The sequence below is a fragment of the Prionailurus viverrinus genome, chromosome C1, assembly GCF_022837055.1.
Source record: "Prionailurus viverrinus isolate Anna chromosome C1, UM_Priviv_1.0, whole genome shotgun sequence".
Taxonomy (NCBI): Eukaryota; Metazoa; Chordata; class Mammalia; order Carnivora; family Felidae; genus Prionailurus; species Prionailurus viverrinus.
This window is the reverse complement of record NC_062568.1, coordinates 141201640-141225207: the sequence shown is the minus strand read 5'-3', so window position 1 is coordinate 141225207 and position 23568 is coordinate 141201640. Positions and strand designations below refer to the sequence as shown.

The 23568-nt window shown below is 34.0% G+C and overlaps 1 protein-coding gene across 1 annotated transcript; it reads left to right on the top strand.

Moving 5' to 3' along the window:
- Positions 1–1664: 1664 nt before the first annotated feature.
- LOC125173795 (calcium-activated chloride channel regulator 1-like) lies at positions 1665–21584 on the top strand. Its single transcript, XM_047873358.1, has 14 exons — positions 1665–1823; positions 2841–2981; positions 3179–3326; positions 3684–3792; positions 6021–6201; positions 9977–10204; positions 11030–11254; positions 13648–13825; positions 14676–14776; positions 15133–15357; positions 15647–15917; positions 16680–16850; positions 17385–17624; positions 21244–21584. The coding sequence occupies exons 1-14, from the start codon at positions 1665–1667 to the stop codon at positions 21582–21584; spliced, it is 2718 nt and encodes a 905-aa protein (XP_047729314.1).
- Positions 21585–23568: the final 1984 nt, after the last annotated feature.

Genomic DNA, 23568 nt, shown 5'->3' with positions numbered 1-23568 from the left:
TAACCTCCACAACATTCCTTCCAGATGGGTATTACTGTCTGCATTTTACAGTATAGAGAATTCAGATTGAGAGAGGTTGAACCAAAAAAAAAAAACTCTTCCCTCCAAGGAGTTTACATACATATTGGGAGGCAGGGGAGGTATACTATGTGTCTTAATAATAACAAATGCAATACAAGTAGTATTGCAATACAAGTGGTATGTAATAAGTGACTAAAATGAGTACAAAAGAAAGATTACTTCTATTTTATGTTTATGTATTTATTTTGAGAGAGAGCGTGCACACACGAGTAGGAGGGGGCAGAGAGAAAAGGCAAGAAAGGATCCCAAGCAGGCTGTGTGCTGTCAGCACAGGGGCTCAATCTCACAAACCATGAGATCATGACCTGAGCCAAAATCAAGATTCAAGCACTTAATCGACTGAGGCACCCAAGTGTCCTGAAAGAAAGATTACTCCTACTGCAGATAGTTTGAGAAGATTTATGGGTGAGACAACATCTAAGCTTGACTGGCAGGGAAAGGACATTGTCAAGAGATGGAGATTGTTCAAGAACATTCCATTGAACTTACAGTTTCACTTCTGACATTCCTTACTCAAGTCGTTTTTGGGTAGGTTCAGAGACTCTTTATTCCCCAGTTAAACACTGGAAGACTATATATAAAGTTTTACAAAAGAATCCAATGAAAACACAGAATTGGTAAAAATTTACAAGAAGCTTTGTATTCATAATATAATATATAATGTTTAATAATAATGGCTAATATTTAGTGAGTGCTCATTAGGTGCCAGGACTCTTGTATGAAGTGATTTCCAAAGAACCACACCCTGTTATTAAGGATCGAGTGCCTGTCAGTGACCAAGGCAACAGTCAGGCTTAGATTCATCTGACTCCAAAGCCAGCTCACAATGTTATGTGTACAACTATTTTAAGCTAAGGGACATGGGCAGATTTGTGTTCAGTCCAAAAGAGAAATCTCAATTAAAGCACAGTAAATTGTCAAGTTATATAAGACTTAAAGCATCCACTGCTTCTTGAAAACTGAGATACACAAGTAGCCATCACAGAAGGTAACCAAAAACCCATTTTCCTCTTGACCCATAGTTGTCCCTGACTACTGTGATTATGTCACTCTCATCTACAGGAAGAAGGTAAACCCTAATTCATTGCCACTCCCATTCCAGTTCCTTCATTCGTTTTGTTTTGTTTTGTTTTGTTTTGTTTTGTTTTGTTTTTTAAACAAACGTTTTTCACCTGCTTTTTCCTGGAGCTTCTTATTTCACTTCCTCATCCTTCCATAGAGTGCTTTTCTATAAAAAGATCCCAGGATCTGACAATTTCTTGATGATGAGGATGATGACGATGACTAACCACCATAATGAGAATGACAACTACACAATATAAGGAATTACTCAATTCGGTGAGTACTTAAGACTTAAGCTGTTTTAGAAAGTATGATAAATGTGTTCAGCATAATCTCCATTGCTACTTAACAACTTAAATCTTTAGGATGAGGAAGTAAGATAAGGAAGTTCATCAATATGTTTTAGTAATTCATCATGTTATATTTATGCAAATATTTTGGGCTAGATTCAAATTCCTGAGTTAAGGACATACATAAATACTCTCCTTGCATTTCCACAAGGTTTATTGTAACATGCAAAAATGGTGCTCAGTCTGTATGCTATTCTATTCCTAGCTTTACATCTCTTGCCTGGAATGAAAAGCTCAATGGTACATTTAAATAAGAATGGATATGATGGCGTTGTCATTGCCATTAACCCTAGTGTACCAGAAGATGAAAAACTCATTCAAAACATAAAGGTAAGAGAGAAATTTTTATTATCCACTTATTTTAATTTCAGTAAGTATTTTCCATCCATGTTGCCAAGACACATACACATGCTCACACAGAGTTGTAACTTTCCAAAATTGCTTTGACAGGAGTCATCATTTATGTAGTATGTATCTAAACTGTCAAGATTAATATTTGCTTAGTTTAAGTATGATTTAGCACATATTAATAGTATTAGTCATTCCCCTAATAAATTATTAAAAGGCCAAGCCACAATATTTTTTCAACTTGTTTAACAGAAAGACTTTAGAGCTAGTGGAGAATTCTTTCCAAGTTTTACCTTTATAAAGTTACTTTTTTGTTTAAATAGTTAACCTACACTGAAGCGCTAGATTGTCATTATACATTTTTTCAGTTTTCATACTTGTTCAACTCTAAAACATTTTAAAACTTTCATGTATTTGATTTTGAAGAAAATATTGCATATTCTTTGAAGTTGATTTACTTCTTAATTTTATTGGGATTAGTCAGTATAATAAAACACTTTATATATATAGCATTTTAATATATACTATCCCTTTTGATCTCCTCAATATCCCTATGAGGTAAATTATTACCCTTGTTGCATAAGGGTAACACAAAATAAATCTAACAAAGTGGTTTTTTTCAATTAACAAGTATAAAATCTACTAAGCTTTAAACTTTCAACCCGATTGTAAGCACTTCTCTTTGATTAAATAAGCAACTTACCAACAGGCTCCAAGTCTTTTATCACCTTTATATCTCACCCAGAACTCTTATGCCCCTCTCCAATCCATAACAGTGAATGTAGGTCTGGATAGGTAGAAAATAGCATTGATTTTTGAGCATATGGAAATGAGGAGTTTACAGAAAAAGAGACGGAGTAAAATTCAACGTATTTTTCAATTAATCTTTGACAAAATATTTGGAGAAAGGGAGCTTAGATTTGCTTCTTCTTGTTTGTATATATACTTTCATGCTTATTTCACTGTGAAATTGTTACAATTTATTTTTAATTTCTTCAGGAAATGGTAACCGAAGCTTCTACTTACCTATTTCATGCCACCAAACGAAGAGTTTATTTCAGGAATGTAAGCATTTTAATTCCAATGACCTGGAAGTCAAAATCTGAGTACTTAATGCCAAAACAAGAATCATATGACCAGGTAGAGTATTTTATCTAGCTCTTACATTGTTTTTTTCTTCCTGTGCTTCCTAAAAATTAATACTCAAATTTTTTTTAGTAATTCCTAATCACTACTTTAGTAATTAAATTAGAAATATTACTTGTCTTAATTGAGATAGAATAAATCTTTGTTTCTATCACTCTTGTGATGTTTTGGTTTGTTCCTCTGCTTTTTAGGCAGATGTCATAGTTGCTAATCCTTACCTAAAATATGGAGATGATCCCTATACACTTCAATATGGACAATGTGGGGAAAAAGGAAAATATATACATTTTACTCCAAACTTCTTGTTGACTAATAATTTGCCTATCTATGGGTCCCGAGGTAGGGATAGCTATTTTATTCTTCTACTTGTATTTCCGTTGGAAACAAATATAACACTACGATTAATATTTTTAAAGAATTAAAAAGAGAGAAATAAGTACTGATTAATACCTTTGTCTGGAAATATAGTAGTTATGTTTAACATAATTACACTTCTTTGTGTGTCTGTCAATAATAAATTTAGTCATTCATTGATACTAACCCATTTCAACATTTTTGACCTAATGAAAGGTGTCAATCTCTGAAGTTCTTTGACTCAATGATGCTATGGATATGGGGTAGGGAGATGTAAATTACATGGACACTGTATTAAAATATTGTAAATATAAATTTATGAATGGCAATATTCTTTTATAGGCAGAGTGTTTGTCCACGAGTGGGCCCATCTCCGATGGGGAATATTTGATGAGTATAACGTGGATCAGCCATTCTATATTTCTAGAAGGAACACTATTGAAGCAACAAGGTATCATTGTATTGAACAAATTTGTTTTCAAAACTTTTCACTTATGACTTCTAAATTTTCTATACTTGGCAAACAAAGGCTATCTTGGTGATTGAATGTTTAGTTAATTGCAATATCCAACCTCGCCCAATATGTATATGTCCAAATATTTCTGGGGATTCTACCTAGAAATCAAGATCAATCAGGAATTGGGACTCATTTCAGTATTCATGGGAATTGTACTAAAATATGTTATTGCCAGAGGAGAAAGGAAAAAGTTGTAGCCTAAACCTTATATCTGAGAACTGGAGTTCAAGTTCCTACCCAATCTTTTATTTTTCCCAATCTTTTATTCCATTTGATTCATAACTCTTTAAGGTGAATCTGTTTCATGGAACTCAGTTAACCTACTAGAGCTTCATGTTACATATATTTTATTTTTAATTTAATCTTAAGCTGAAAAAAGTACTGTTCATAAGGATAAGTGAGTAAATGACTTTTGAAACATAAATATATTATTATTATTATTATTATTATTATTATTATATTCTTTAAATATAAATATAATTCTGGGTAGATTTAGACAGGTCCTATTAAAAAAATAGATGAGATATTTAAATACGGAGTATTTAAAGAGTATTAAAGAACAATAGAGGGGTGCATGGGTAGCTCTGTCGGTTAAGCATCCAACTTTGGCTCAGGTCATGATTTCACAGTTTGTGAGTTCAAGCCCTGCATCAGGCTCTGTGCTGACAGCTCAGAGCCTGCAGCCTGCTTCAGATTCTGTGTCTTCTCCTCTCTCTGCCCCTCCCATACTCATGCTCTGTCTCTGTCTCTTAATAATAATAAATAAACAATAAAAATTTTTTTAAATAAAGAACAATAGAAATCAGTGTAACTGGAAATAAGTCCTTGGGGTAAAAAAAAAAAAAACATATTAGAGAACAGAGGTGTGAGAGAAACATGCCTCTCCCCATATCTTTCATGTTGTTTGCTTTATCCCCACTAAGCTGCCTGGATTCTCATGCAGACAGGGTTCTCATGCCATGCAACTCCTCCCTGAACCACCTCCCTTATCTAAACAATGTTTGTTCATTCTTCCAGACTCAGTTTAAACGTTCTTTTCCCCAAGGGCCTTTTGCCTCTCCCAACATTTGGGGTCATATGTGAGAGTATCCTCAAGCAGTACACATGGGTTTCTCTCACACTGAGTAGCAGTGGTCTGTGTAATTTTATTTTCCACACTAGACTGTAATATCCTTGAGGATTTTTTAATCCCCTAGCCTTGGGCCTGGCACAAAGTAAAAGGTAAACAAATGTATCAAACAACAAATTTTTGATAAGTCAATGAAAAATGAGTAAGTTCTCTTATCAGTCATAAAAAAAGTTATGAACTCCAACTGTGTGCCAGGTACTTTTGAGGCAGTGTAAGTTTAATTTTCAGGCTTACTCTAGAGCTAACCGTCTTGGAATATAAAACTCACCATCTTCTTTAATTCTTATAATACCAAAAAATATATCAAAGTAGATTAATATCATGACACATAATATTAATGTAGAATAAAAGTAAATACTACAGATAAACAGGCATTCTTTAGAATCTTTTACCCATACCCCATCTCCCACTCCTTGCCAAGGACTTCACAATTATCTTACTTATCATAAAGACTAAATGGTTTGTTTGAATGCACAAGCATTTCCATGTAGGGTTTATTTTTATTTCTTCCTTCAATCTAGCTCAATGGTTTTCAAAATGTAAATTTCAAGATGCTATAAACACAAAATCACATGTGGTTTTGTATGTATGGTACACACGCATATATGTATATATGTATACATCTATATAGCAATAGTTGTGTGTGTGTTTCATACATAGAAATTTAAGAGGGTTTTCAGCATAATGTTGACTCCCTCATTCCCACTATGAAGCAACTCCTCTATATCTCTTAACTCATTTAATCTTTACAACATCCCTATAGCTTAGGAATTATCTTTAGCTCAAGGTCACACAGATAATAGACTTATTGGTCACATTAGTGAGCAATGAATGTTAATAAATATGAAATGGAATCATTGTTCTTGTTGACAACAATTGTAAATAGGGGTAGAACACTGTGCCTACTCTGTCAAAATGAAATGTTTGTCTGTGATCTATAGCAATTATCATTAAGGAAAGATTTTAGGATGTTAGTCTTTTTTCGTGATTTCTGGTCTTTATATGTAAATGTAATTTAATTCTTTCATCATAGATGTTCAACTCATATTACTGGCATTAATGTGGTTTTCAAGGAATGTCAGGGAGGCAGCTGTATAACAAGGCCATGCAGGCGTGACTCATTGACAGGGCTGTATGAAGCAAAGTGTACATTCATCCCAGAAAAATCCCAGACTGCAAAGGACTCCATAATGTTTATGCAAAGTCTCAGTTCTGTAAGTACCTTCTTTTTCTAGTGTCACAAAGGAACACTTCAGGAAAAAGCATTTATGGAAGCTGGATTTAGAACTATGAAATTATGTATACTAACAGAAATGAGGGAGATCATGCAGACAATTAATTAATGGCCATTTTCTCCAGCCTGTGTCAAGGTGTGTCTGGAAATGAGTCCACCTTTTTTTATTAACCGGTTTCTCTTCTTCACAAGTAGAACTGTACCCTTTTCATTGATGTCACACAATTTCTTACAACATCCCTTCTGTCATTTGACTTCCATGGATTTGTGTAGTTCTAGAACTATAACCTTACTCTTAATTCTCTCTTCTAAGTGCTGGTCATACTACTTTCCTAAAGTAATTCATTCTATAGCTTTGGAAATGTACTGACATTCTAAATTTTCTATTACCTTCACACTAAAGTACATCAAGCTATTGCAAAGTGATGTTGTGCAAATGTACATGGCTCTACATAAAAAATTAAGGGAAAATTTCACAATTACCAGTCCGACCAATTATAAAATATTAACAAAATAATTCAAGTTTTAAAGCTAATGTTTGACCTGAAATATCTGGTTTCAATGTATAAAACGTGGCAGATAAGAACAGGTGCCTTGGAGTCAGAAAGACTTGATATCATAATGCAGCCGACCATTTTCAAACTGGGTCATTGTAAGCAAATTGCTGAATCTTAGATTTAGTTTTCTCTTCTCATAAATGGGAATTATAACACTTCATGATGCCATTGTTGTTAGGTTTATAAGAGGCAGTATAAATAAAGCATGATCATGGTGCTCAGCACAAGGTGAGTACAAAATAATTTTTTTAAGTTTTATTGTTTTAATGTATAAAATATTTGGATAATAGTCAATTGTCTCTTACCCTAGATATGTCCAGTCTCAATTAATGTAAACATATACATATTATAGTTACCTAATGAAGGTTTCCAAACATGTAAAAAAGATTTTTAAATATGAAAGTTATCAAAAACAAATCAAAATAAAGCATACCAGCTCTAGAAAGTAAGACTAACTTATTTAAAAGAAGTAAATTTCAATATACTAAATCACTAGCAACAAATACTTCCATGGGTAGAGGTTGGAAAGACCTATTATTTCCAATAAAATTTAAAATTGTTTTAGAGCCTATGGCATTAATGATGAAGAACTTGAGTAAAAATAAAGATCTGATATTTTCTTCTAAAACTCTTAAATGAACTCAATTAGATATTGAAGTAGAAGTTGTTTTCCAGTCTAATAAAGCTCCCTCCTGGAAATAGTTGGAACACAAGCCAAGAAAGTTCATTTTAACCTGCTGAATCTGGATCTGCAAAGGCTAACCAAAGAATTCAACATCCAAATAGACATCAGATCAGGTGACACAAGAGGATAATTGGAATATGTACTGTCTGTACCAAGCTATAAATCTCAAAAGCATCTGTCAAGGAGATAACTCATGCTGCCTACCTGAGACATAAATAATAATGAAAAATATCATGTAGCTGAAATATGGAAGGCATTTAATTATATAAGCCATGTCTCAGAGATAAATGCTGAACATCTTGTCCAGAATAACACTAATTTCTAATTATCATAACACAGATTAAATGAATTGCATAGCATCTGTATTCAAGGCATAAACTCAGACCCAAAAGAGATATGATTTGAAATACCGAATGCTCAATTCCATGATTTCCTTCCCTGAAACGTCGAATCCCACATCATGCCCAACACTGTGTTAGGAGCTGGAAATACAGAAATAATTAAAGATAACTGTTCCTAAGTGACTCAATTTAATGAGAAAGGTAGAGATATAAGAATACATACAGAGAGAAAGATTTATGAGCCAAGTTCTGTGAGAGCACAGCAAACATCAAATGGAGGTCAGAAAATGGTTCCTAAAGAGATGAAAAAAATTTGTATTTGAAAAAGAATGAGTATTAATTTGCCAAAGCAGGAACAGGAAGGGCTATTTTAGGGGGAACAAAAGTTTATAAAAGCAAAGAGTGGGAAAAAGTTCAGGGATATTATGCATGATTACACAGTTGAGCACTGCCCAAATTATCTGCATCATGGTCACTAAAAAGTTTAACATTTATTGGACTAATTTTCAAGTAAATAGCTGTTGAAACAAAATAAAACAAAACCAAAAACTTGAAAACAGGTCCTTTTCTAATTTGCACAAAATCTCCTGTCCCTTTTCCCACTTGGGTTAGCAGAGACCCTTGTGAAAATTTCTAGCATACTCTAAGAACAGGAAAAAATTCAGTGTGGTATAAGCAGAGCATGGTGAGCAAGGACCAGGAAGCCAGATTGAAAGAAGGAACTGGGACCTACAAAGCTAAGGTGTTTGGATTTTATCTAACTAGTTTCAGACTGGTGATATGATCAGCTTAATTCTTTCAGGAAGATAACCATACTAATAGTGCAGGGGAAAACAGAGTGAGATGATTGAGGAGGTAGAGAGACCGGTCAGAAGGCCATGGCCGTAGGCAGATAAAAGAACATGAACTCTGCAAATAAAGCCAGTGACAGTGGCAGTGGCAGGGGAAAGAGGGCCCAGATTTGACAGGCATTTCATTTCAGCAAGACTTGATTCTCAGTCACCACTTTGACTGACACTGTGTTTTTCTCCCATCCAATAAACCCCTTCTGGGAAATGTAAATCATTCTATAGTAAATGTAAGTCCTCCATATGAGAAGGAAAACAAAATCTTAAAACTTAAATAAAAAGTATTCAAATTTAATAATTTAGTTCTAAACTTGAGCTTACATCTGGAGACTATATCGGGAGGGCATTTTTAAATTTATAAAAATATTTAGGGGTGCCTGGGTGGCTCAGTCGGTTGAGCGACCTACTTCGGCTCAGGCCATGATCTCACGATTTGTGAGTTTGAGCCCCGCGTGGGCTCTGTGCTGACAGCTCACAGCCTGAAGCCTGCTTCGGATTCTTTGTCTCCCTCTCTCTCTGCCCCTCCCCCACTTATGCTCTGTCTGTCTCAGAAAAATAAAAATAAATTTATAAAAATATTTCTAATAAGCTGAGGCTTATTGCAAGATGAATTCCTTCCTGAATGCTGCACTAGCTTATGGGAGAATTTTTCCAAGTTACAAAGTTTTCAAAACTTGGAGGATTTTCACAGATTCAATAGTAAGGAAACATCATTTGGCAGAATTACTGGATACAACTCACCACTTGCAACTGCAAGAAAAGCAATCACATTTCCTCATTTTCTCCCTATATTTTCATTACTTTGTCAGGAGTATTATTTTATGTCAGAGTTCACTGGAGCCAGTAACAATCCAGTTTGTTAAAATATCTGTTCTCAAGTTTTTTGGTCAACTATAAAGATATAGAAAACACTTGGGCAATTAAAGAAGGTCATTTTCTTTATCCCACTTTTAAAGGGCAGCTAGAAATCACTGCAAATCCAGTCCCTTTTCCATTAAACTAATTCACGCTTGAGTCACCCAGGAGTTCAGAAGGGAAAATAAGAAGTTAGCTTAACCAGTGGGAGTCACCACACTCCCCCCACTTCTACGATCTCCCTATACCTAAAAGGATCACCAAAAAACTTTCCAGTGATGGTTTCACCTTGCTTCCTCTCTACTGAGGTATGCAAAATGGATGTCAGATTGTTAGATTACGGCATAATTTTTCATTGTCAGGAGGTGAAATCTGTGGAGGATGTATATGGAAACCAGCTGCATATTTGGAATGGAAAGTAGTGATTACCAATTATTGTAATAGTGTCCTCTCATCGATTTTTTTCCAGGTAACTGAATTTTGTACAGCAGAAACACACAATATGGAAGCTCCAAACCTACAAAACAAAATGTGCAATCGCAGAAGCACATGGGATGTAATTAAGGATTCTGATGATTTTCAGAATGCACCTCCCATGACAGGAACAGATTCACCACCTCGTCCTACATTTTCATTGCTGAAGTCTAAACAGCGAGTAGTCTGTTTGGTACTTGATAAATCTGGAAGTATGGACTCAGTAAGACATTTATTTGTTAGCTCTCTTAAATTAAGTATTTGAGCTACTAGAAACATAATTTAATCTTAGGTTTAGTTCTACGAAACTAACTAAAATATATATTTATTACTCTAAGTTTAGTACAGTGATTCTATATGAACAACTACTAGAAGATAATACACTAAAATGAAAATAATTGTTATGTGAAGATAATTGGAGTATGGGTTATGTTTATTCTTTAACTTTTAGGCCTAACAAACTAGAAACAATGTAAATGAACAAAAAAATTTATACATACTGCCACCACTGAACATATGTCATTCCAGTCATTTTTCTGTTAGTGTATTTGTTTTTCCTCAAAAATGTTATTATATTTTTTATAGTATAATATGATTTTTTTACTTACTATACCTTGAACACTCTCTATGGAAAAAATGATTTAATGATATGATTTTTAATGGTTGTATCATATGCATATACCGCAACTTAGTCAAATAACCTCCTGTTATTGGACATTTTAGAGTTTTCAACTTATTAGTGTTAAAAATTATGTTGCAGTGAACATCTTTGTATGCATTTTAAAATTATTTTCTTAGCAGGAATTCTTGAATATAAATAAAACTGTTAAATAAAAAGGCATAGATTTTAAAGGCTTTTCTAAGTATAACATAACTGATTTTTAAATTTTTTCTTCAACATTATTTCTTCTTAATAAAATAAAGGAGTTTAACTCTAAAATACAGTAATCAATTACTATCATGATCTCTGGCCCATGAACAACTTTGTCTTTCACCAATCTGTTAAGACTTGAGACTCAGAAGTTATGCAGACATCTTTTTCTTACAGGAAGACCGTCTCTTTCGAATGAATCAAGCAGTAGAACTATACTTGATTCAAATTATAGAAAAGGGATCCTTGGTTGGGATGGTCACATTTGAGAGTTATGCTACAATCCAAAATTATCTAACAAATATAACCGATGAGAATGCTTATGAAAAGATCACGGCAAACCTGCCTCAAGCAGCTGATGGTGGAACTTCAATTTGCAGTGGTCTCTCAGCAGGATTCCAGGTAAAATAAAAATGCTTTTCCAAATACCATTTGCCATTTACCATTGCTTTTCTTTTTGTCCCACTATCTTTTAAAAAGGGTCATGAGCTCACAGGGCCCTTATCTAAATAATTTATAATATCTAAATAACATACCACCTGTGGTTTACAGCTGGAGCCTCTCTGAAGGTGATCATTCCACCAGCACACTCTTGAGGTACTGAGTTGCAATGGGAGTGGTTAAATAAGGGGGAAAATCCAGTGCACACATAATCACCGTGATTTCCTTAAGGAGCTCCCCATTTCTTTAACACTGCCACAGCCTGAACTTCTATGAGTGGACAATAATGCTGTGGCGGAGACTGTGCAGGGAAGAGGGAATTTAGCAATATTTCTATGTTATGGATAAAGAAAACCTTAGTTCATCGAGTTAAGTTGACAATTAAAAATCACAAAGGTAGAGGTAGTTCCTCAAGCAGTATAGGACCAAACCCAAGATACACAGGTGGAAGTTTAAAGAAATGAAAATTGTGGAATAAAATATTGGGAGAAATTTCTGAGCACTTTATTAAACTGCCTTTATGGTATGCATTTGAATTTCTTCCAACCTAAGATAGCCTCTATCTAAGCCTATTTATTGTCATTTTTTTAAGTTTATTTTTATTTATTTTGAGAAAGAGAGAGAGAAAGCAAGCAGGGGAGGGGCAGACAGAGAGGGAGACAGAATCCCAGTCAGGCTCCGCACCATCAGCACAGAGTTCTATGCGGGACTCAAACTCACAAACGCGATATCATGACTGACAGAAGTCAAGAGTCGGTCGCTAACTGACTGAACCACCCAGGTACCCCTAATATCATTTTTTAAGTCACAAAAACTTCGCTTCACTGATCCTCCCATTGCTTCACCTGAAAGTGGAGATTATTACTCTTTTCCAGGCCACTAACTAATACCATCTCTTAGCTTTCTCATAGAGTCTATTTTTTATAAAGCATATCAGTTTAAGGATAAACACAAGCTCTGAATTTAGACAAACCTAGGATTCTGGCTCTATTATTTATTACCTAAATGACCTTGGGTAAGTTATCCACTCAGAAAATCTCAGTTTACTCAAATAAGGAAATGTGGAAAACAATAATACCTAATTCATTTAATTGTGAGAATTATGTAAAATAAGTAAGTGCTCAAGAAAGGATTCCTATTACTATAATAGACATAATTCTTATCTATGTCTATTCAGTTCAAAAATATGACAGTAATATATCTTCGGACTGTGTCATAATGTTTGCACATATTGGTTGGTATGTTTTTCTTAATGTATTTTGATATACATCTTATGATCTTTTGACCACAGAGTCTATTGCTAAATAGATTATGTCAAATCACATTCAGTTATGAATACCTCTTAATTACTTTTATAATTAAACATAGCAATATATAAGCATTTTCTTAGATAATCATGATCATAATCATAATCACAATAGCTAAAATTTATTCAGCATATACTAACTACCTTATTGCCTATGTTAAATACTTTACATGTATGATCTTATTTATCCTTACCATTATGTTTCCAGTCAGGTATTATTACTACACCTATTTTGTACGTAAGGAAACTGAGGTTCAGAGTAATTAAACATTGTTCTTAAGATCACATAGTCAGTAACTGGCAAATCTCGGATTCAAAACCTGTTCTTACCCCCAAATCCAAAAAGCTAATCACTACACTGAGTTATGAGGGGAGGGGGATGGAGAACTAAACTCTAGCTATTCTATTTAGCAAATGGCAGAACGAGAATTTACTCCCAATTTGTCTGACTAAAGAGTTGAACTCTTACTAGAAGTCAGGAAAAGACAAAAACAAACAAACAAACAAAACTTGTAATACTTGATAAATTTATAAACTTCCTACTTTATGTTGTTGTTTTTTTTCCCCAGGAAATCCTGAGATCCTTCAATAATCAACTAAAATACATAAAAAGGCGTATCATTTAACTTTGCATACCTGCCTTTAGTCATGACTTTGCAAGTGCTGTCTAGTGTGCTGCCAAAATCGCCTGGGTCATTTGCCTCCACCCCAAGCATCTCCTGGAAAACAATAATAACAACTAACATTCACTTAGTACTTACTATTTGCTAGGCGTTGTTCTAAGTGTTTTATTCTCCTTTCTTGGGTAGCTTGAATGTATATTGAAAGGACTAGAAGAACGGTTAACACTCTGTCTTTGAAAACCTAAAAGACCATTTACACATTACACTTATTTCCATGCCAACGACAATGCAAAAAAAGTTTCCTTTTGCCTACTCTGATGCATGGGCCTAAAGACTTCTCCAAGACTAAATAACAGGCTTATTCTTATTTTAAATTGATTTAGATATGACATTCTATAACTCACAATCTGATTTTTCACTACCAGGCAATTATCCAGAGTAACCAGAGTACTTCTGGTTCTGAGATCGTATTACTAACAGATGGGGAAGATAATCAAATAAGCTTATGCTTTGAGGAGGTAAAGCAAAGTGGTTCGATCATCCACACTATTGCTCTGGGACCTGCTGCTGCCAAAGAACTGGAGACCCTGTCAAATATGACAGGTAAACCTTTGGAATGTGGCTTGAATAGAAAATACATTTTCAGTCTCTCCCATTCCAAGAGTTCTTTCCCCTTTAAACCACAAAACTGCTGAAAATTTTCCTATCCTAAAAATTAATCTTTGTCCCTTCCTTGTCCTTCTCTTTCAAATTAATCTTTCCTCTCTCCCCTCCCCCGCCACCTCTCTGCATTCCTACCTATACCAGTTTCTTCTAATATTAAGTCAACATTTACTGTCTTCATTCACTTCTCACCACTTTCTACCAAAACCACCAAATCGAAATTTCTTTCTCCATGGTTATTAATGACTTCTTCGGCTGTGATTCCAAAATTCTTGCTCATATTTGTCATGTTCAACCCTACGGTCCAGGTTCAGATAGCCCTAATTCATAGAAGAAGAAATGGAATCCTACAGAGTACAAACAATTTGCCCAAGGCTGTAGATAAAGTACTGATTACCAATTTTTACCCTCAGCAATCCATCCTTTTCCATTCCTTATACCTAAGTAATTTCTCTTTTTGTTACTTCCTATGTTATTTATTTTCTCACTTAATTTTTACTTAATTCTAAATTGTCATTCTCTAAATTACTTTAGTATACTTTAGTCACAACTAAAAAATAAGCAGCCAGTTCAAAAAATTGTCTTAAGTTTCATCTTTATAACATTATTGAGTGATTAGATCAGCTTTGTTACTGTGGCAGGCCCTTATATCTAATGAGTGATATAAAAACAATAATATTTGGCCAGTTCTTTAAGTTTTCTTCAAATTTTATTGATAACAGCACAAGAACAAGTATGATTTTTCCCAACTAAAATTAATATTATAAAAGTAAATACAATTCCATTTTAGGAGGACATCGCTTTTATGCCAATAAAGACATAAATGGCCTCACTGATGCTTTCAGTAGAATTTCATCTAGAAGTGGCAGCATCACTCAGCAGGCTATTCAGGTTGGTATCTGAGAAAAATTACTTGCCTTTTCACATTTGTAATAAATCTCCATTATCCTAAATAGTCATCTCCTTCTGTAATAAATAATTTTTGCCTGAAAATATTTCAGGGGTAGAGAAAAACATTCTTACTGTTTTTCCTTTTTTTGTGACACTTATAGCCATCTTTTCTTTTGATTCTTCTATTATTTATAACTACAAATGCTTTTATTTGCAACATTCTTCAAAGTAATTATTTTACTGAAATCTTATACATAAATTTAGAATTACTCTGAACTGACAAAACTTTGAAATTTTATTAACTAATTTTATTAACAAATTTGTTCTCTGTGTTCTTTGTTTTATTTACATAACAGTTGGAAAGTAAAAGCTTGACTATTACAGGAAAGAAATGGATAAATGGTACAGTGCCTGTGGATAGTACAATTGGAAATGACACTTTCTTTGTTGTCACGTGGACAATACAAAAGCCAGAAATTATTCTCCAAGATCCAAAAGGAACAAGATATGAAACCTCAGATTTCAAAGAAGATAAACTAAATATTCGGTCTGCCCGTCTTCGAATACCAGGAATTGCAGAGGTAAGAATATTCTTTTTTCTCCATGATTTATCAATCAATTTTGAGGGGAAAAAATGAAGATAACATGTACTACATTGTCAATATTAAAGCAGTGACAGATCATCTGTCATAAAAAAAAGAAGCCAAGTAGAATGGTAAGAGATTCATATCTATACTATTTACTAGCATATAAAATTGAATATCAAAAACCATTACTATTGCCCTGCTTAAATTTCTAAATAATTTTGTATTCCAAACAAGAATAGGAAAATACCACAGAAGCTCTCAAATAGATATGTTGGATTTTCAGACAGGTACTTGGACTTACCACCTTCTAAATAAACAAGCCAAATCTCAAGTGCTAACAGTGACAATGACTACTCGAGCAAGAAGTCCTACTACACTCCCAGTAATTGCAACTGCTCACATGAGCCAAAGTACAACACATTACCCTAGCCCAATGATTGTTTACGCACAAGTCAGTCAAGGGTTTTTGCCTGTTCTGGGAATCAACGTAACAGCCATTATAGAAAGTGAAGATGGACATCAAGTAATACTGGAGCTCTGGGACAATGGTGCAGGTAATAAGAATCTGCATCAACTTCCACTGAACCTAAAATCCTACTACAGTCAGGTAACTTAGAAATAACGTGAATGGGGGCGCCTGGGTGGCTCAGTCGGTTAAGCGTCCGACTTCAGCTCAGGTCACGATCTCACGGTCCGTGAGTTCGAGCCCCACATCGGGCTCTGGGCTGATGGCTCAGAGCCTGGAGCCTGCTTCGGATTCTGTGTCTTCCTCTCTCTCTGCCCCTCCCCCGTTCATGCTCTGTCTCTCTCTGTCCCAAAAATAAATAAACGTTAAAAAAAAAAGAAATAATGCAAATGAATCAATTTTAAGTAAATCAAATTTGATTTTAATGTTTTTAGTACTTTCTACCCATTTATCTTGACCAGGCATAGATATGAGCACATTTATTTTCTTTACATCTTATGGACAGTTTTACTTGCCCCATGGAACTTGAGTACAATTTTTCTCCATTTTCATTAGTGTCAATGTTTTGCATATGTTTCTTCCAGTTTACATTTTCCTTATTTTAAGATTCCTATATGATATAATAATAGCTAATGTTAATTGAATACTTACTATGAATTACTTTTCCAAGGTTAAAGGTTAGCAAGTAGCCACGCCAGTCTTTGAACCCAAGCAGACTGATTCCAGGGTTCATGTACTTCTACTCATTTCCAAAATTATTGCTAACATTAGTGCTCATGAACAATTAGGACTGTCATTGTTACTCTGTTGAATGGCTAATTATTACATTTTATTACATTGTATTATCTAGGTGCTGATACTGTGAAGAATGATGGCATCTACTCAAGATATTTCACAGATTTCCATGGAAATGGTAGATACAGTTTAAAAGTACATGCCCAGGCAAAAAAAAACACAGCTAGACTAAGTTTAAGACAAAAACAGAACAGAGCTTTATATATGCCAGGCTACCTTGAAAATGGTAAGTGTCATTAAGATCGAAATGTGTCATTTGTTTAGATACGTTACATATGGCAAGCACTGAAATTATCATGTACTATGGAAAACAGAAGTATACAGTTATATATATAATCATCTGTGTATTTCAAAACCATATTCATGTTAATAGACCTAACACAAGACTATGCTTCCAATATGTTTTGTTTACATCCCCCTCAGTTCATTTCATTCACATTGAAAAAAAATGACTGAGCACCTCCCTAGGTGACAACCACTGTGCTAGAGGCTTGAGCTACAAAGCTTTATAAGACACGATCCTTGTCCTCAAAGGGTTTACAGTTAAGTAATAAATACAGATATGTTAAGAGATAGTTCTAATATTGTCTAATGTCTCCTCAACTTTTAAATGACACCAATAAAACAAGCTTTTTTCACTAAAAGCTGTTACTTCTCAATGTCTGCTATCAGTCAATATTAACCCTCTACAGCTGCAAGATGAGATTACAAGATAAAGAAACAGCATTATGAAAAGTCACAAAATTACTTTTTTTGGCAGGTAAAATTGTACTGAACCCACCCAGGCCTGATGTCAATGATGACATGGCAGAAGCTGAAGTAGAAGACTTCAGCAGACTAAGCTCTGGAGGGTCATTTATTGTATCAGGAGCTCCTCCTGCTGGTAGTCATACTCATGTGTTCCCACCCGGTAAAATCACAGATCTTGAGGCTAAGTTTAAAGGAGATCAAATTCAACTTTCATGGACTGCCCCTGGCAATGTCCTTGATAAAGGAAAAGGTAAGTTTCAAATTATGTTTTAAAATATGAAAAAGAAACCCCTTTGGCTTTCATCTGCTAAGAATTTTCTAATGTCCTATTTATAAATAACATGTATAGAGTGTTTATTATGAGCCATTACTCACCTACTTTCAGATGGAAAAATTGAAGCTCCAAGAGACAATGAACTGGCCCAAACTATTTCTATGTTTAATAACTTGGAAATCTAACCCACTCTTTTCAATTCTGTTGGGTCAAACAGCCTCTCACAATATGAATTGTCTTAGAAATGACTTTGAGAAGACTGCTCACACCTTTCTGTTGCATTTTCTTCTCCCTAACAAAGAAAAGATTTTCTAAGTGTTTATGTACTTGTATAATTTTATTCATTGATCTTTTGTTGAATTTTCAAACACAGTACTAAGTTCCTAAGACATAATCCCTACTCTCAACAGTCAGTTGAGTGCAGAAGACACTTTCTGCAAGTAATGGCAGTCCATTGGAAGGCCAGAAACTCCTGGTTGGGGGTTCAGATCACAAGGTATATCATAACTTCCTAGGGAAGACTATCCCTGACCTAACTTTTAAAGAATGAGAAAAGTTAGCCAAGTTAAGTGAAGGTGTCCCATGGAGAGAGAGGATCACATGCAGGGAAACTCACCAGTTAGAAGAGACTTGGCCATGGACTTTGAATAAAATTGAAAGCTGAAATAGCTCATTCATTCAAAGTTCGTTCTAATAAATTGCCCTCGTTTCTGAAAGGTAAGGAACTTTTATCTATACTTTAAACTGAATTTAATTAGTATTTATTGAATGCCTATCATATTCCAGTATTGTGCTAGACTAGTAGATTCTTATGAGATAAAGCCAATCTTGCTATTTTCCCTTTAAGGTTGGAAAGTTATCATTATCAATATGAGATAATGCCTCTCAAAAGAAAAGATGCTTTTAAGTCTTTCATTTCCTATACAGCATTTTTCAAAGCTGTATTTCTTTTTATCATATTACATAAGGAAAAAATCATTCTAAAAAAACAAAGGAAACATAGAATATGCAAAAAGAGCTCTTTTGTACTTCAGTGTTGAAAATTCTTATCATGACAACTTCTGAAATATATTATTTTTTCATGCTATGATCCTTAAAATTATGGCAGAATAAAATTTTTAAAAATACCTGCACTGAAAAAGCCACAAATAAAATTACCTGACCAAATGTTTAGTTCCGAATTGAATTCAGTCAAGACCAAGTCTTCAGTTCAAGATTGGGTTCATAATGCTGATTATAGGAACTAAAAGAAGGAAGAATGCATTACATATGGACACTGGGAGAGAAAGAACTTCACTATATTTAACCACAAATGCCTAAAATTAGGTGGACCTAATCTCTATCTTTCCTTGTGACAAATAAGAAGAGGTTGTAGTTGCTATCAAATGTTAACCATCAAGCATTGCAAAAGAACGTAGTAGCAGTATCTCATTCTTAAAGAATAAATGAATATCTACATAATCTCCAATGAAGTATTTAAATTCTGAGGGACCCAATTTCCATATCTGTCAAATATAAAAATTACTAGGTGACCTAGAAGTATTAAAACAAGTTGATGTAATTCTAATATTTTATAATTCTCTAATTCAATTATTTTGGGCATCAACTTAATAACTATATTGTTGGTCAACAAGAGGTCAAATACAAACCCAACACTGTGCCACATACTCTAGTTGATAAAAAAAAAGGAATGTAAAACCTCCTCTTTGTCCTCAAGAATATAATCAAATTAAAAAGATAAATTGAACCTCCATAAAATAATATGGAAAACTCCATTCTGTGCAATAGGAGTCATCTGAGTGGATAAGATATGTGAACAAGTCTTCATGAAGACATTGGGATTCCTGTTGGGCCTTGAAGAATGAGTACAATTTGCATAAGTAGGGAGAGGGAGGAACATTCAGGGAGTCAGACCAAATAATATGATCAAGTTCAAAAAAGCAAGAATTCATAATAAAATATCTGAATTAAAAATAAAGGTTAGATAGATAGATAAACAGACCCACCTAATTGGAATGCAAGGTATATGTGAAGAGTAGTAAAATGGATTGATCAGGCCTATTACCAAAAAACTAGAATGCTAAGACAGAGGGTCTGAATTTTTATTAAAACCACTAAATCGAAGTTATTCACCACACACTTAAAACACCTTCAACATTTCATGATAAAATAGTTTTCACTTCAAACAAAGACATGTGATGTTCTTACTGCTCATGGCATTTTGGAATATGAGAATATATTTTTATATTGATAGCTCTGGTAGATCTCTAAAAGCATTTTGGAATAAAAAAATATGTCAGGATCTTCCTTTCTTTTCTTGACAAAGTAGCAGTTATAATAACTAATATTTCAAACATTTAGGTCCCAGACACTTTGCTAAACACTTTTCATGCATTATCTTATATAATTCTTACCAGTCAAGTACTAGGCATTCAATAAATATTTAAATGAATTGAATGATTGAATTTCCATTTTATACATAAGAAAACTGAAGGTAAAAAGGTTAAATATATTTTTCTTTGTTACACAACTAGAAAGTAGTAGAATTGGGGTACTAATCAAAGTCTGCCTAGCTCTTAAGCACATTTTAACTAGTACACATTCTAGACTCTCTTCTTCCTTTTGCCCTTTATCCTTATCCCTGTCCCCCATACTACTGATGTCTACTCTCCCTTCTAGTCCTTCCTTTCAGCTTAATGAGAAATAACACAGATGTGGAATACTGGATGTCTCTCCTAGACTTGAGCGTTATTGTGTTCCTTGTTCTAAAAATAGATTTAGCTCCTTATATTTCTATTTCTTAAAAAAAACCCTAGATTTCATTTTTTAGTACTATATGATTTTGAATTAATTTTTTGTGATTAGATAACTAGATAAAAACTGCTCGCATATTTGCTTTTTTTTTTTTTAATTCTCAAGTTAGTTAACATACAGTATAGTCTTGGCTTTAGGAGTAGAACCCAGTGATTCATCACTTACATATAACACTCAATGCTCATCCCAACAAGTGCCCTCCTTAATGCCCATCAACCATTTATCCCACCCATCCCCAGCCCCCATCAACCCTTAGTTATTCTCTGTATTCAAGAGTCTCTTATGGTTTGCCTTCCTCTGTGTTTTTATCTTACTTTTCCTTCCCTTCCCCTATGATCATTTATTAAGTTTCTCAAATTCCACATATGAATGAAATCATATGATATTTGTCTTTCTCTTGACTGACTTATTTCGCTTAGCATAATGCACTCTAGTTCCATCCACATTATTGCAAATGGCAAGATTTCATTCTTTTTTATCACCAAGTAATATTTCATTGTGTATATATACCTCACCTTCTTTATCCATTCATCAGTTGATGGACATTTGGGCTCTTTCCATAATTTGGCTATTGTTGATAGCACTACTCTAAACATTGGGGTGCCCCTTCAAATGGGCATTTTTGTATTAAGATGGAATGACCAGATAAAATCTACATCTGCAATTTCTATACCCAAATCCTAGTGTGTGTTTCTGATAGGCCCCTAAATGTAAGACAGTGTGGTGGTAATACGGCATCCTAGTGATTTTAATATACATGAAATTTCTATTTGTTTTCCAGCCAACAGCTATATTATAAGAATAAGTGAGCATTTCCAGGATCTCCAAGAAGATTTTGACAATGCTGCTTTAGTGAATACTTCTAGTCTGACACCTAAGGAGGCTGGCTCAATAGAAGTTTTTGAATTTAAACCAGAACCTTTTAAAATAGAAAATGGCACCAAAATCTATTTTGCAATTCAAGCCATCCATGAAGCTAATCTCACTTCAGAGGTTTCTAACATTGCACAAGCAATCAAGTTTATTCCTGCACAGGAATCCAGTGTCCCTGCCCTGGGTACCAAGACTTCTGCAACCAGTTTGGCAATTTTAGGATTAGCTGTGGTTTTATCTATATTTTAAACTACAAAATGTATTAGAAATAAAATTCAATGTTATACATACTCGGTTAACATTTATTTAGAACTTAATTTGCAATACTTGTTTATTACAAAACTCTGTGTAATAGAAATGTACAAAAGTTGTATATTTCCTGTTTGAGTTCATTAATAGTGATTAGTTGTTAAATGTAAATCAAAATGAATATACCATTTCCTATCTTTGAAAAATCCATTTATTAACTCAATATAAAAAGAAAATGCATATTTTACTTAAGGGTGTTTTAAGAAACATTTTCAAAGTGTGTTACAAATTAACTTGATGTAGTAACAAAATCAGAATTTACCTAAGCCCTTTGAAAAAAACGTATTTATCCACAACAGGAATAATTTTATAGCAGAATTATTTAGGCTTTATTCTTGCTTATGAATACTTCATGTTTACATAAACTATAGGAAACATCATAATAAAGTTCTACTTATATCCTGAGACCATTGTTAGGTCCTAAGAATATCATCACCATGATGCCCCATCAGGACAGGGATTTTTTTTTTTCAATGCTATATCCTCAGCTTTTAGAATGTCTTCTACCTGACACATAGTAGATATTTTGTTAAACAAAATTAACAAATATAGGGAAGTACGGGAATAGGCAAAATGGGTAAAGGGGAGTGGGAAATACAGGCTTCCAGGTACGGAGTAAGTCATGGGGGTAAAAGGTAGAGCATAGACGGGACAAAAGGAAAAAATTAATGAATATTTTCATAGCATCAGAGATAACCAGATTTGACCTGTTACAACAAAAAATAACCACAAAATATAATGTGCATGTGGTATCGTGAGGACTGATATAATGAAAATAACCACTTAAATGGTGATCTGAATCAACACATAGCCTTTCAGGAAATTAACTGAATTATGTCAATCCAATTTATAACCCTCTAATAAAATGTAAATTCAGCTATCAATATAGCAATAGTGTGATTTTTTTTCTGAGAAATACAGAGAGTAACTGTTATATTAGAAGAAAATCCTTTGGGGGCGCCTGGGTGGCTCAGTCGGTTAAGCGGCCGACTTCGGCTCAGGTCATGATCTCACGGACAGTGAGTTCGAGCCCCGCGTCGGGCTCTGGGCTGATGGCTCAGAGCCTGGAGCCTGTTTCAGATTCTGTGTCTCCCTCTTTCTCTGACCCTCCCCTGTTCATGCTCTGTCTCTCTCTGTCTCAAAAATAAATAAATGTTAAAAAAAAAATAAAAAAAAAAAAAGAAGAAGAAGAAAATCCTTTGTTTCTAGGCAGAAAGATTTCAAAAACTCTTTGAATGTGTGAAAGGAAGAAGCTATATATGATAGATCTGGAAAAGTCAGGAAAAAAATCATAAAACATTAGTAAACCAAATCCAGAAGAATATATAAAAAATTATTATATATTATGACCAAGTTGAATTTATACCAAGAATCCAAAGATGGTTCAATATTAGAAAATTAACATAACTCATCTCATTAACAGATTAAAAAGAAAAATTGTCATCTCAATACACAGATAAAAGTATATTATAATTTAACTATCATTCTTCACTAAAAATAGAACCTTTGAGGGCATTCTGGGTGGCTCAGTCAGTTAAGTGTCCGAGATCATAACAAATCTCACAGTTTGTGAGTTCAAGCCCTGCATCAGGCTCTGCACTGACAGTGTGGAGACTTCTTGGGATTCTCTCTCTCCCCTCTCTCTCTCTCTCTGTCCCTACCCCACTTGCTCTCTCTCTCTCTCTCTCTCGAAATAAATAAATTTTAAAAAATAACTAAATGATACAAAAATAATTTTAAAAAAATGAAACCTTTGAAAACTTTATTAACCTGATATTGTGAGCCTTAATGTCAAATTCTGATCATTTAAAAATAAAAGGGGGCATTAAATCTTCAAGTAAGGATAAGAAATTAGGTACCAGGGAGGTAAAATTCTAAATTCCTAGGAAAATAAATTATTTAAGAGCCTAAAAATCATTAAAAA

Bases quoted from the DNA above. Each gene is read 5' to 3' on its own strand.
- LOC125173795 (XM_047873358.1), top strand. From the start codon at position 1,665: ATGGTGCTCAGTCTGTATGCTATTCTATTCCTAGCTTTACATCTCTTG. The intron at 6,202-9,976 runs GTAAGTACCTTC...ATTTTTTTCCAG, and splicing joins TTATGCAAAGTCTCAGTTCT to GTAACTGAATTTTGTACAGC. The intron at 10,205-11,029 runs GTAAGACATTTA...TTTTTCTTACAG, and splicing joins AATCTGGAAGTATGGACTCA to GAAGACCGTCTCTTTCGAAT.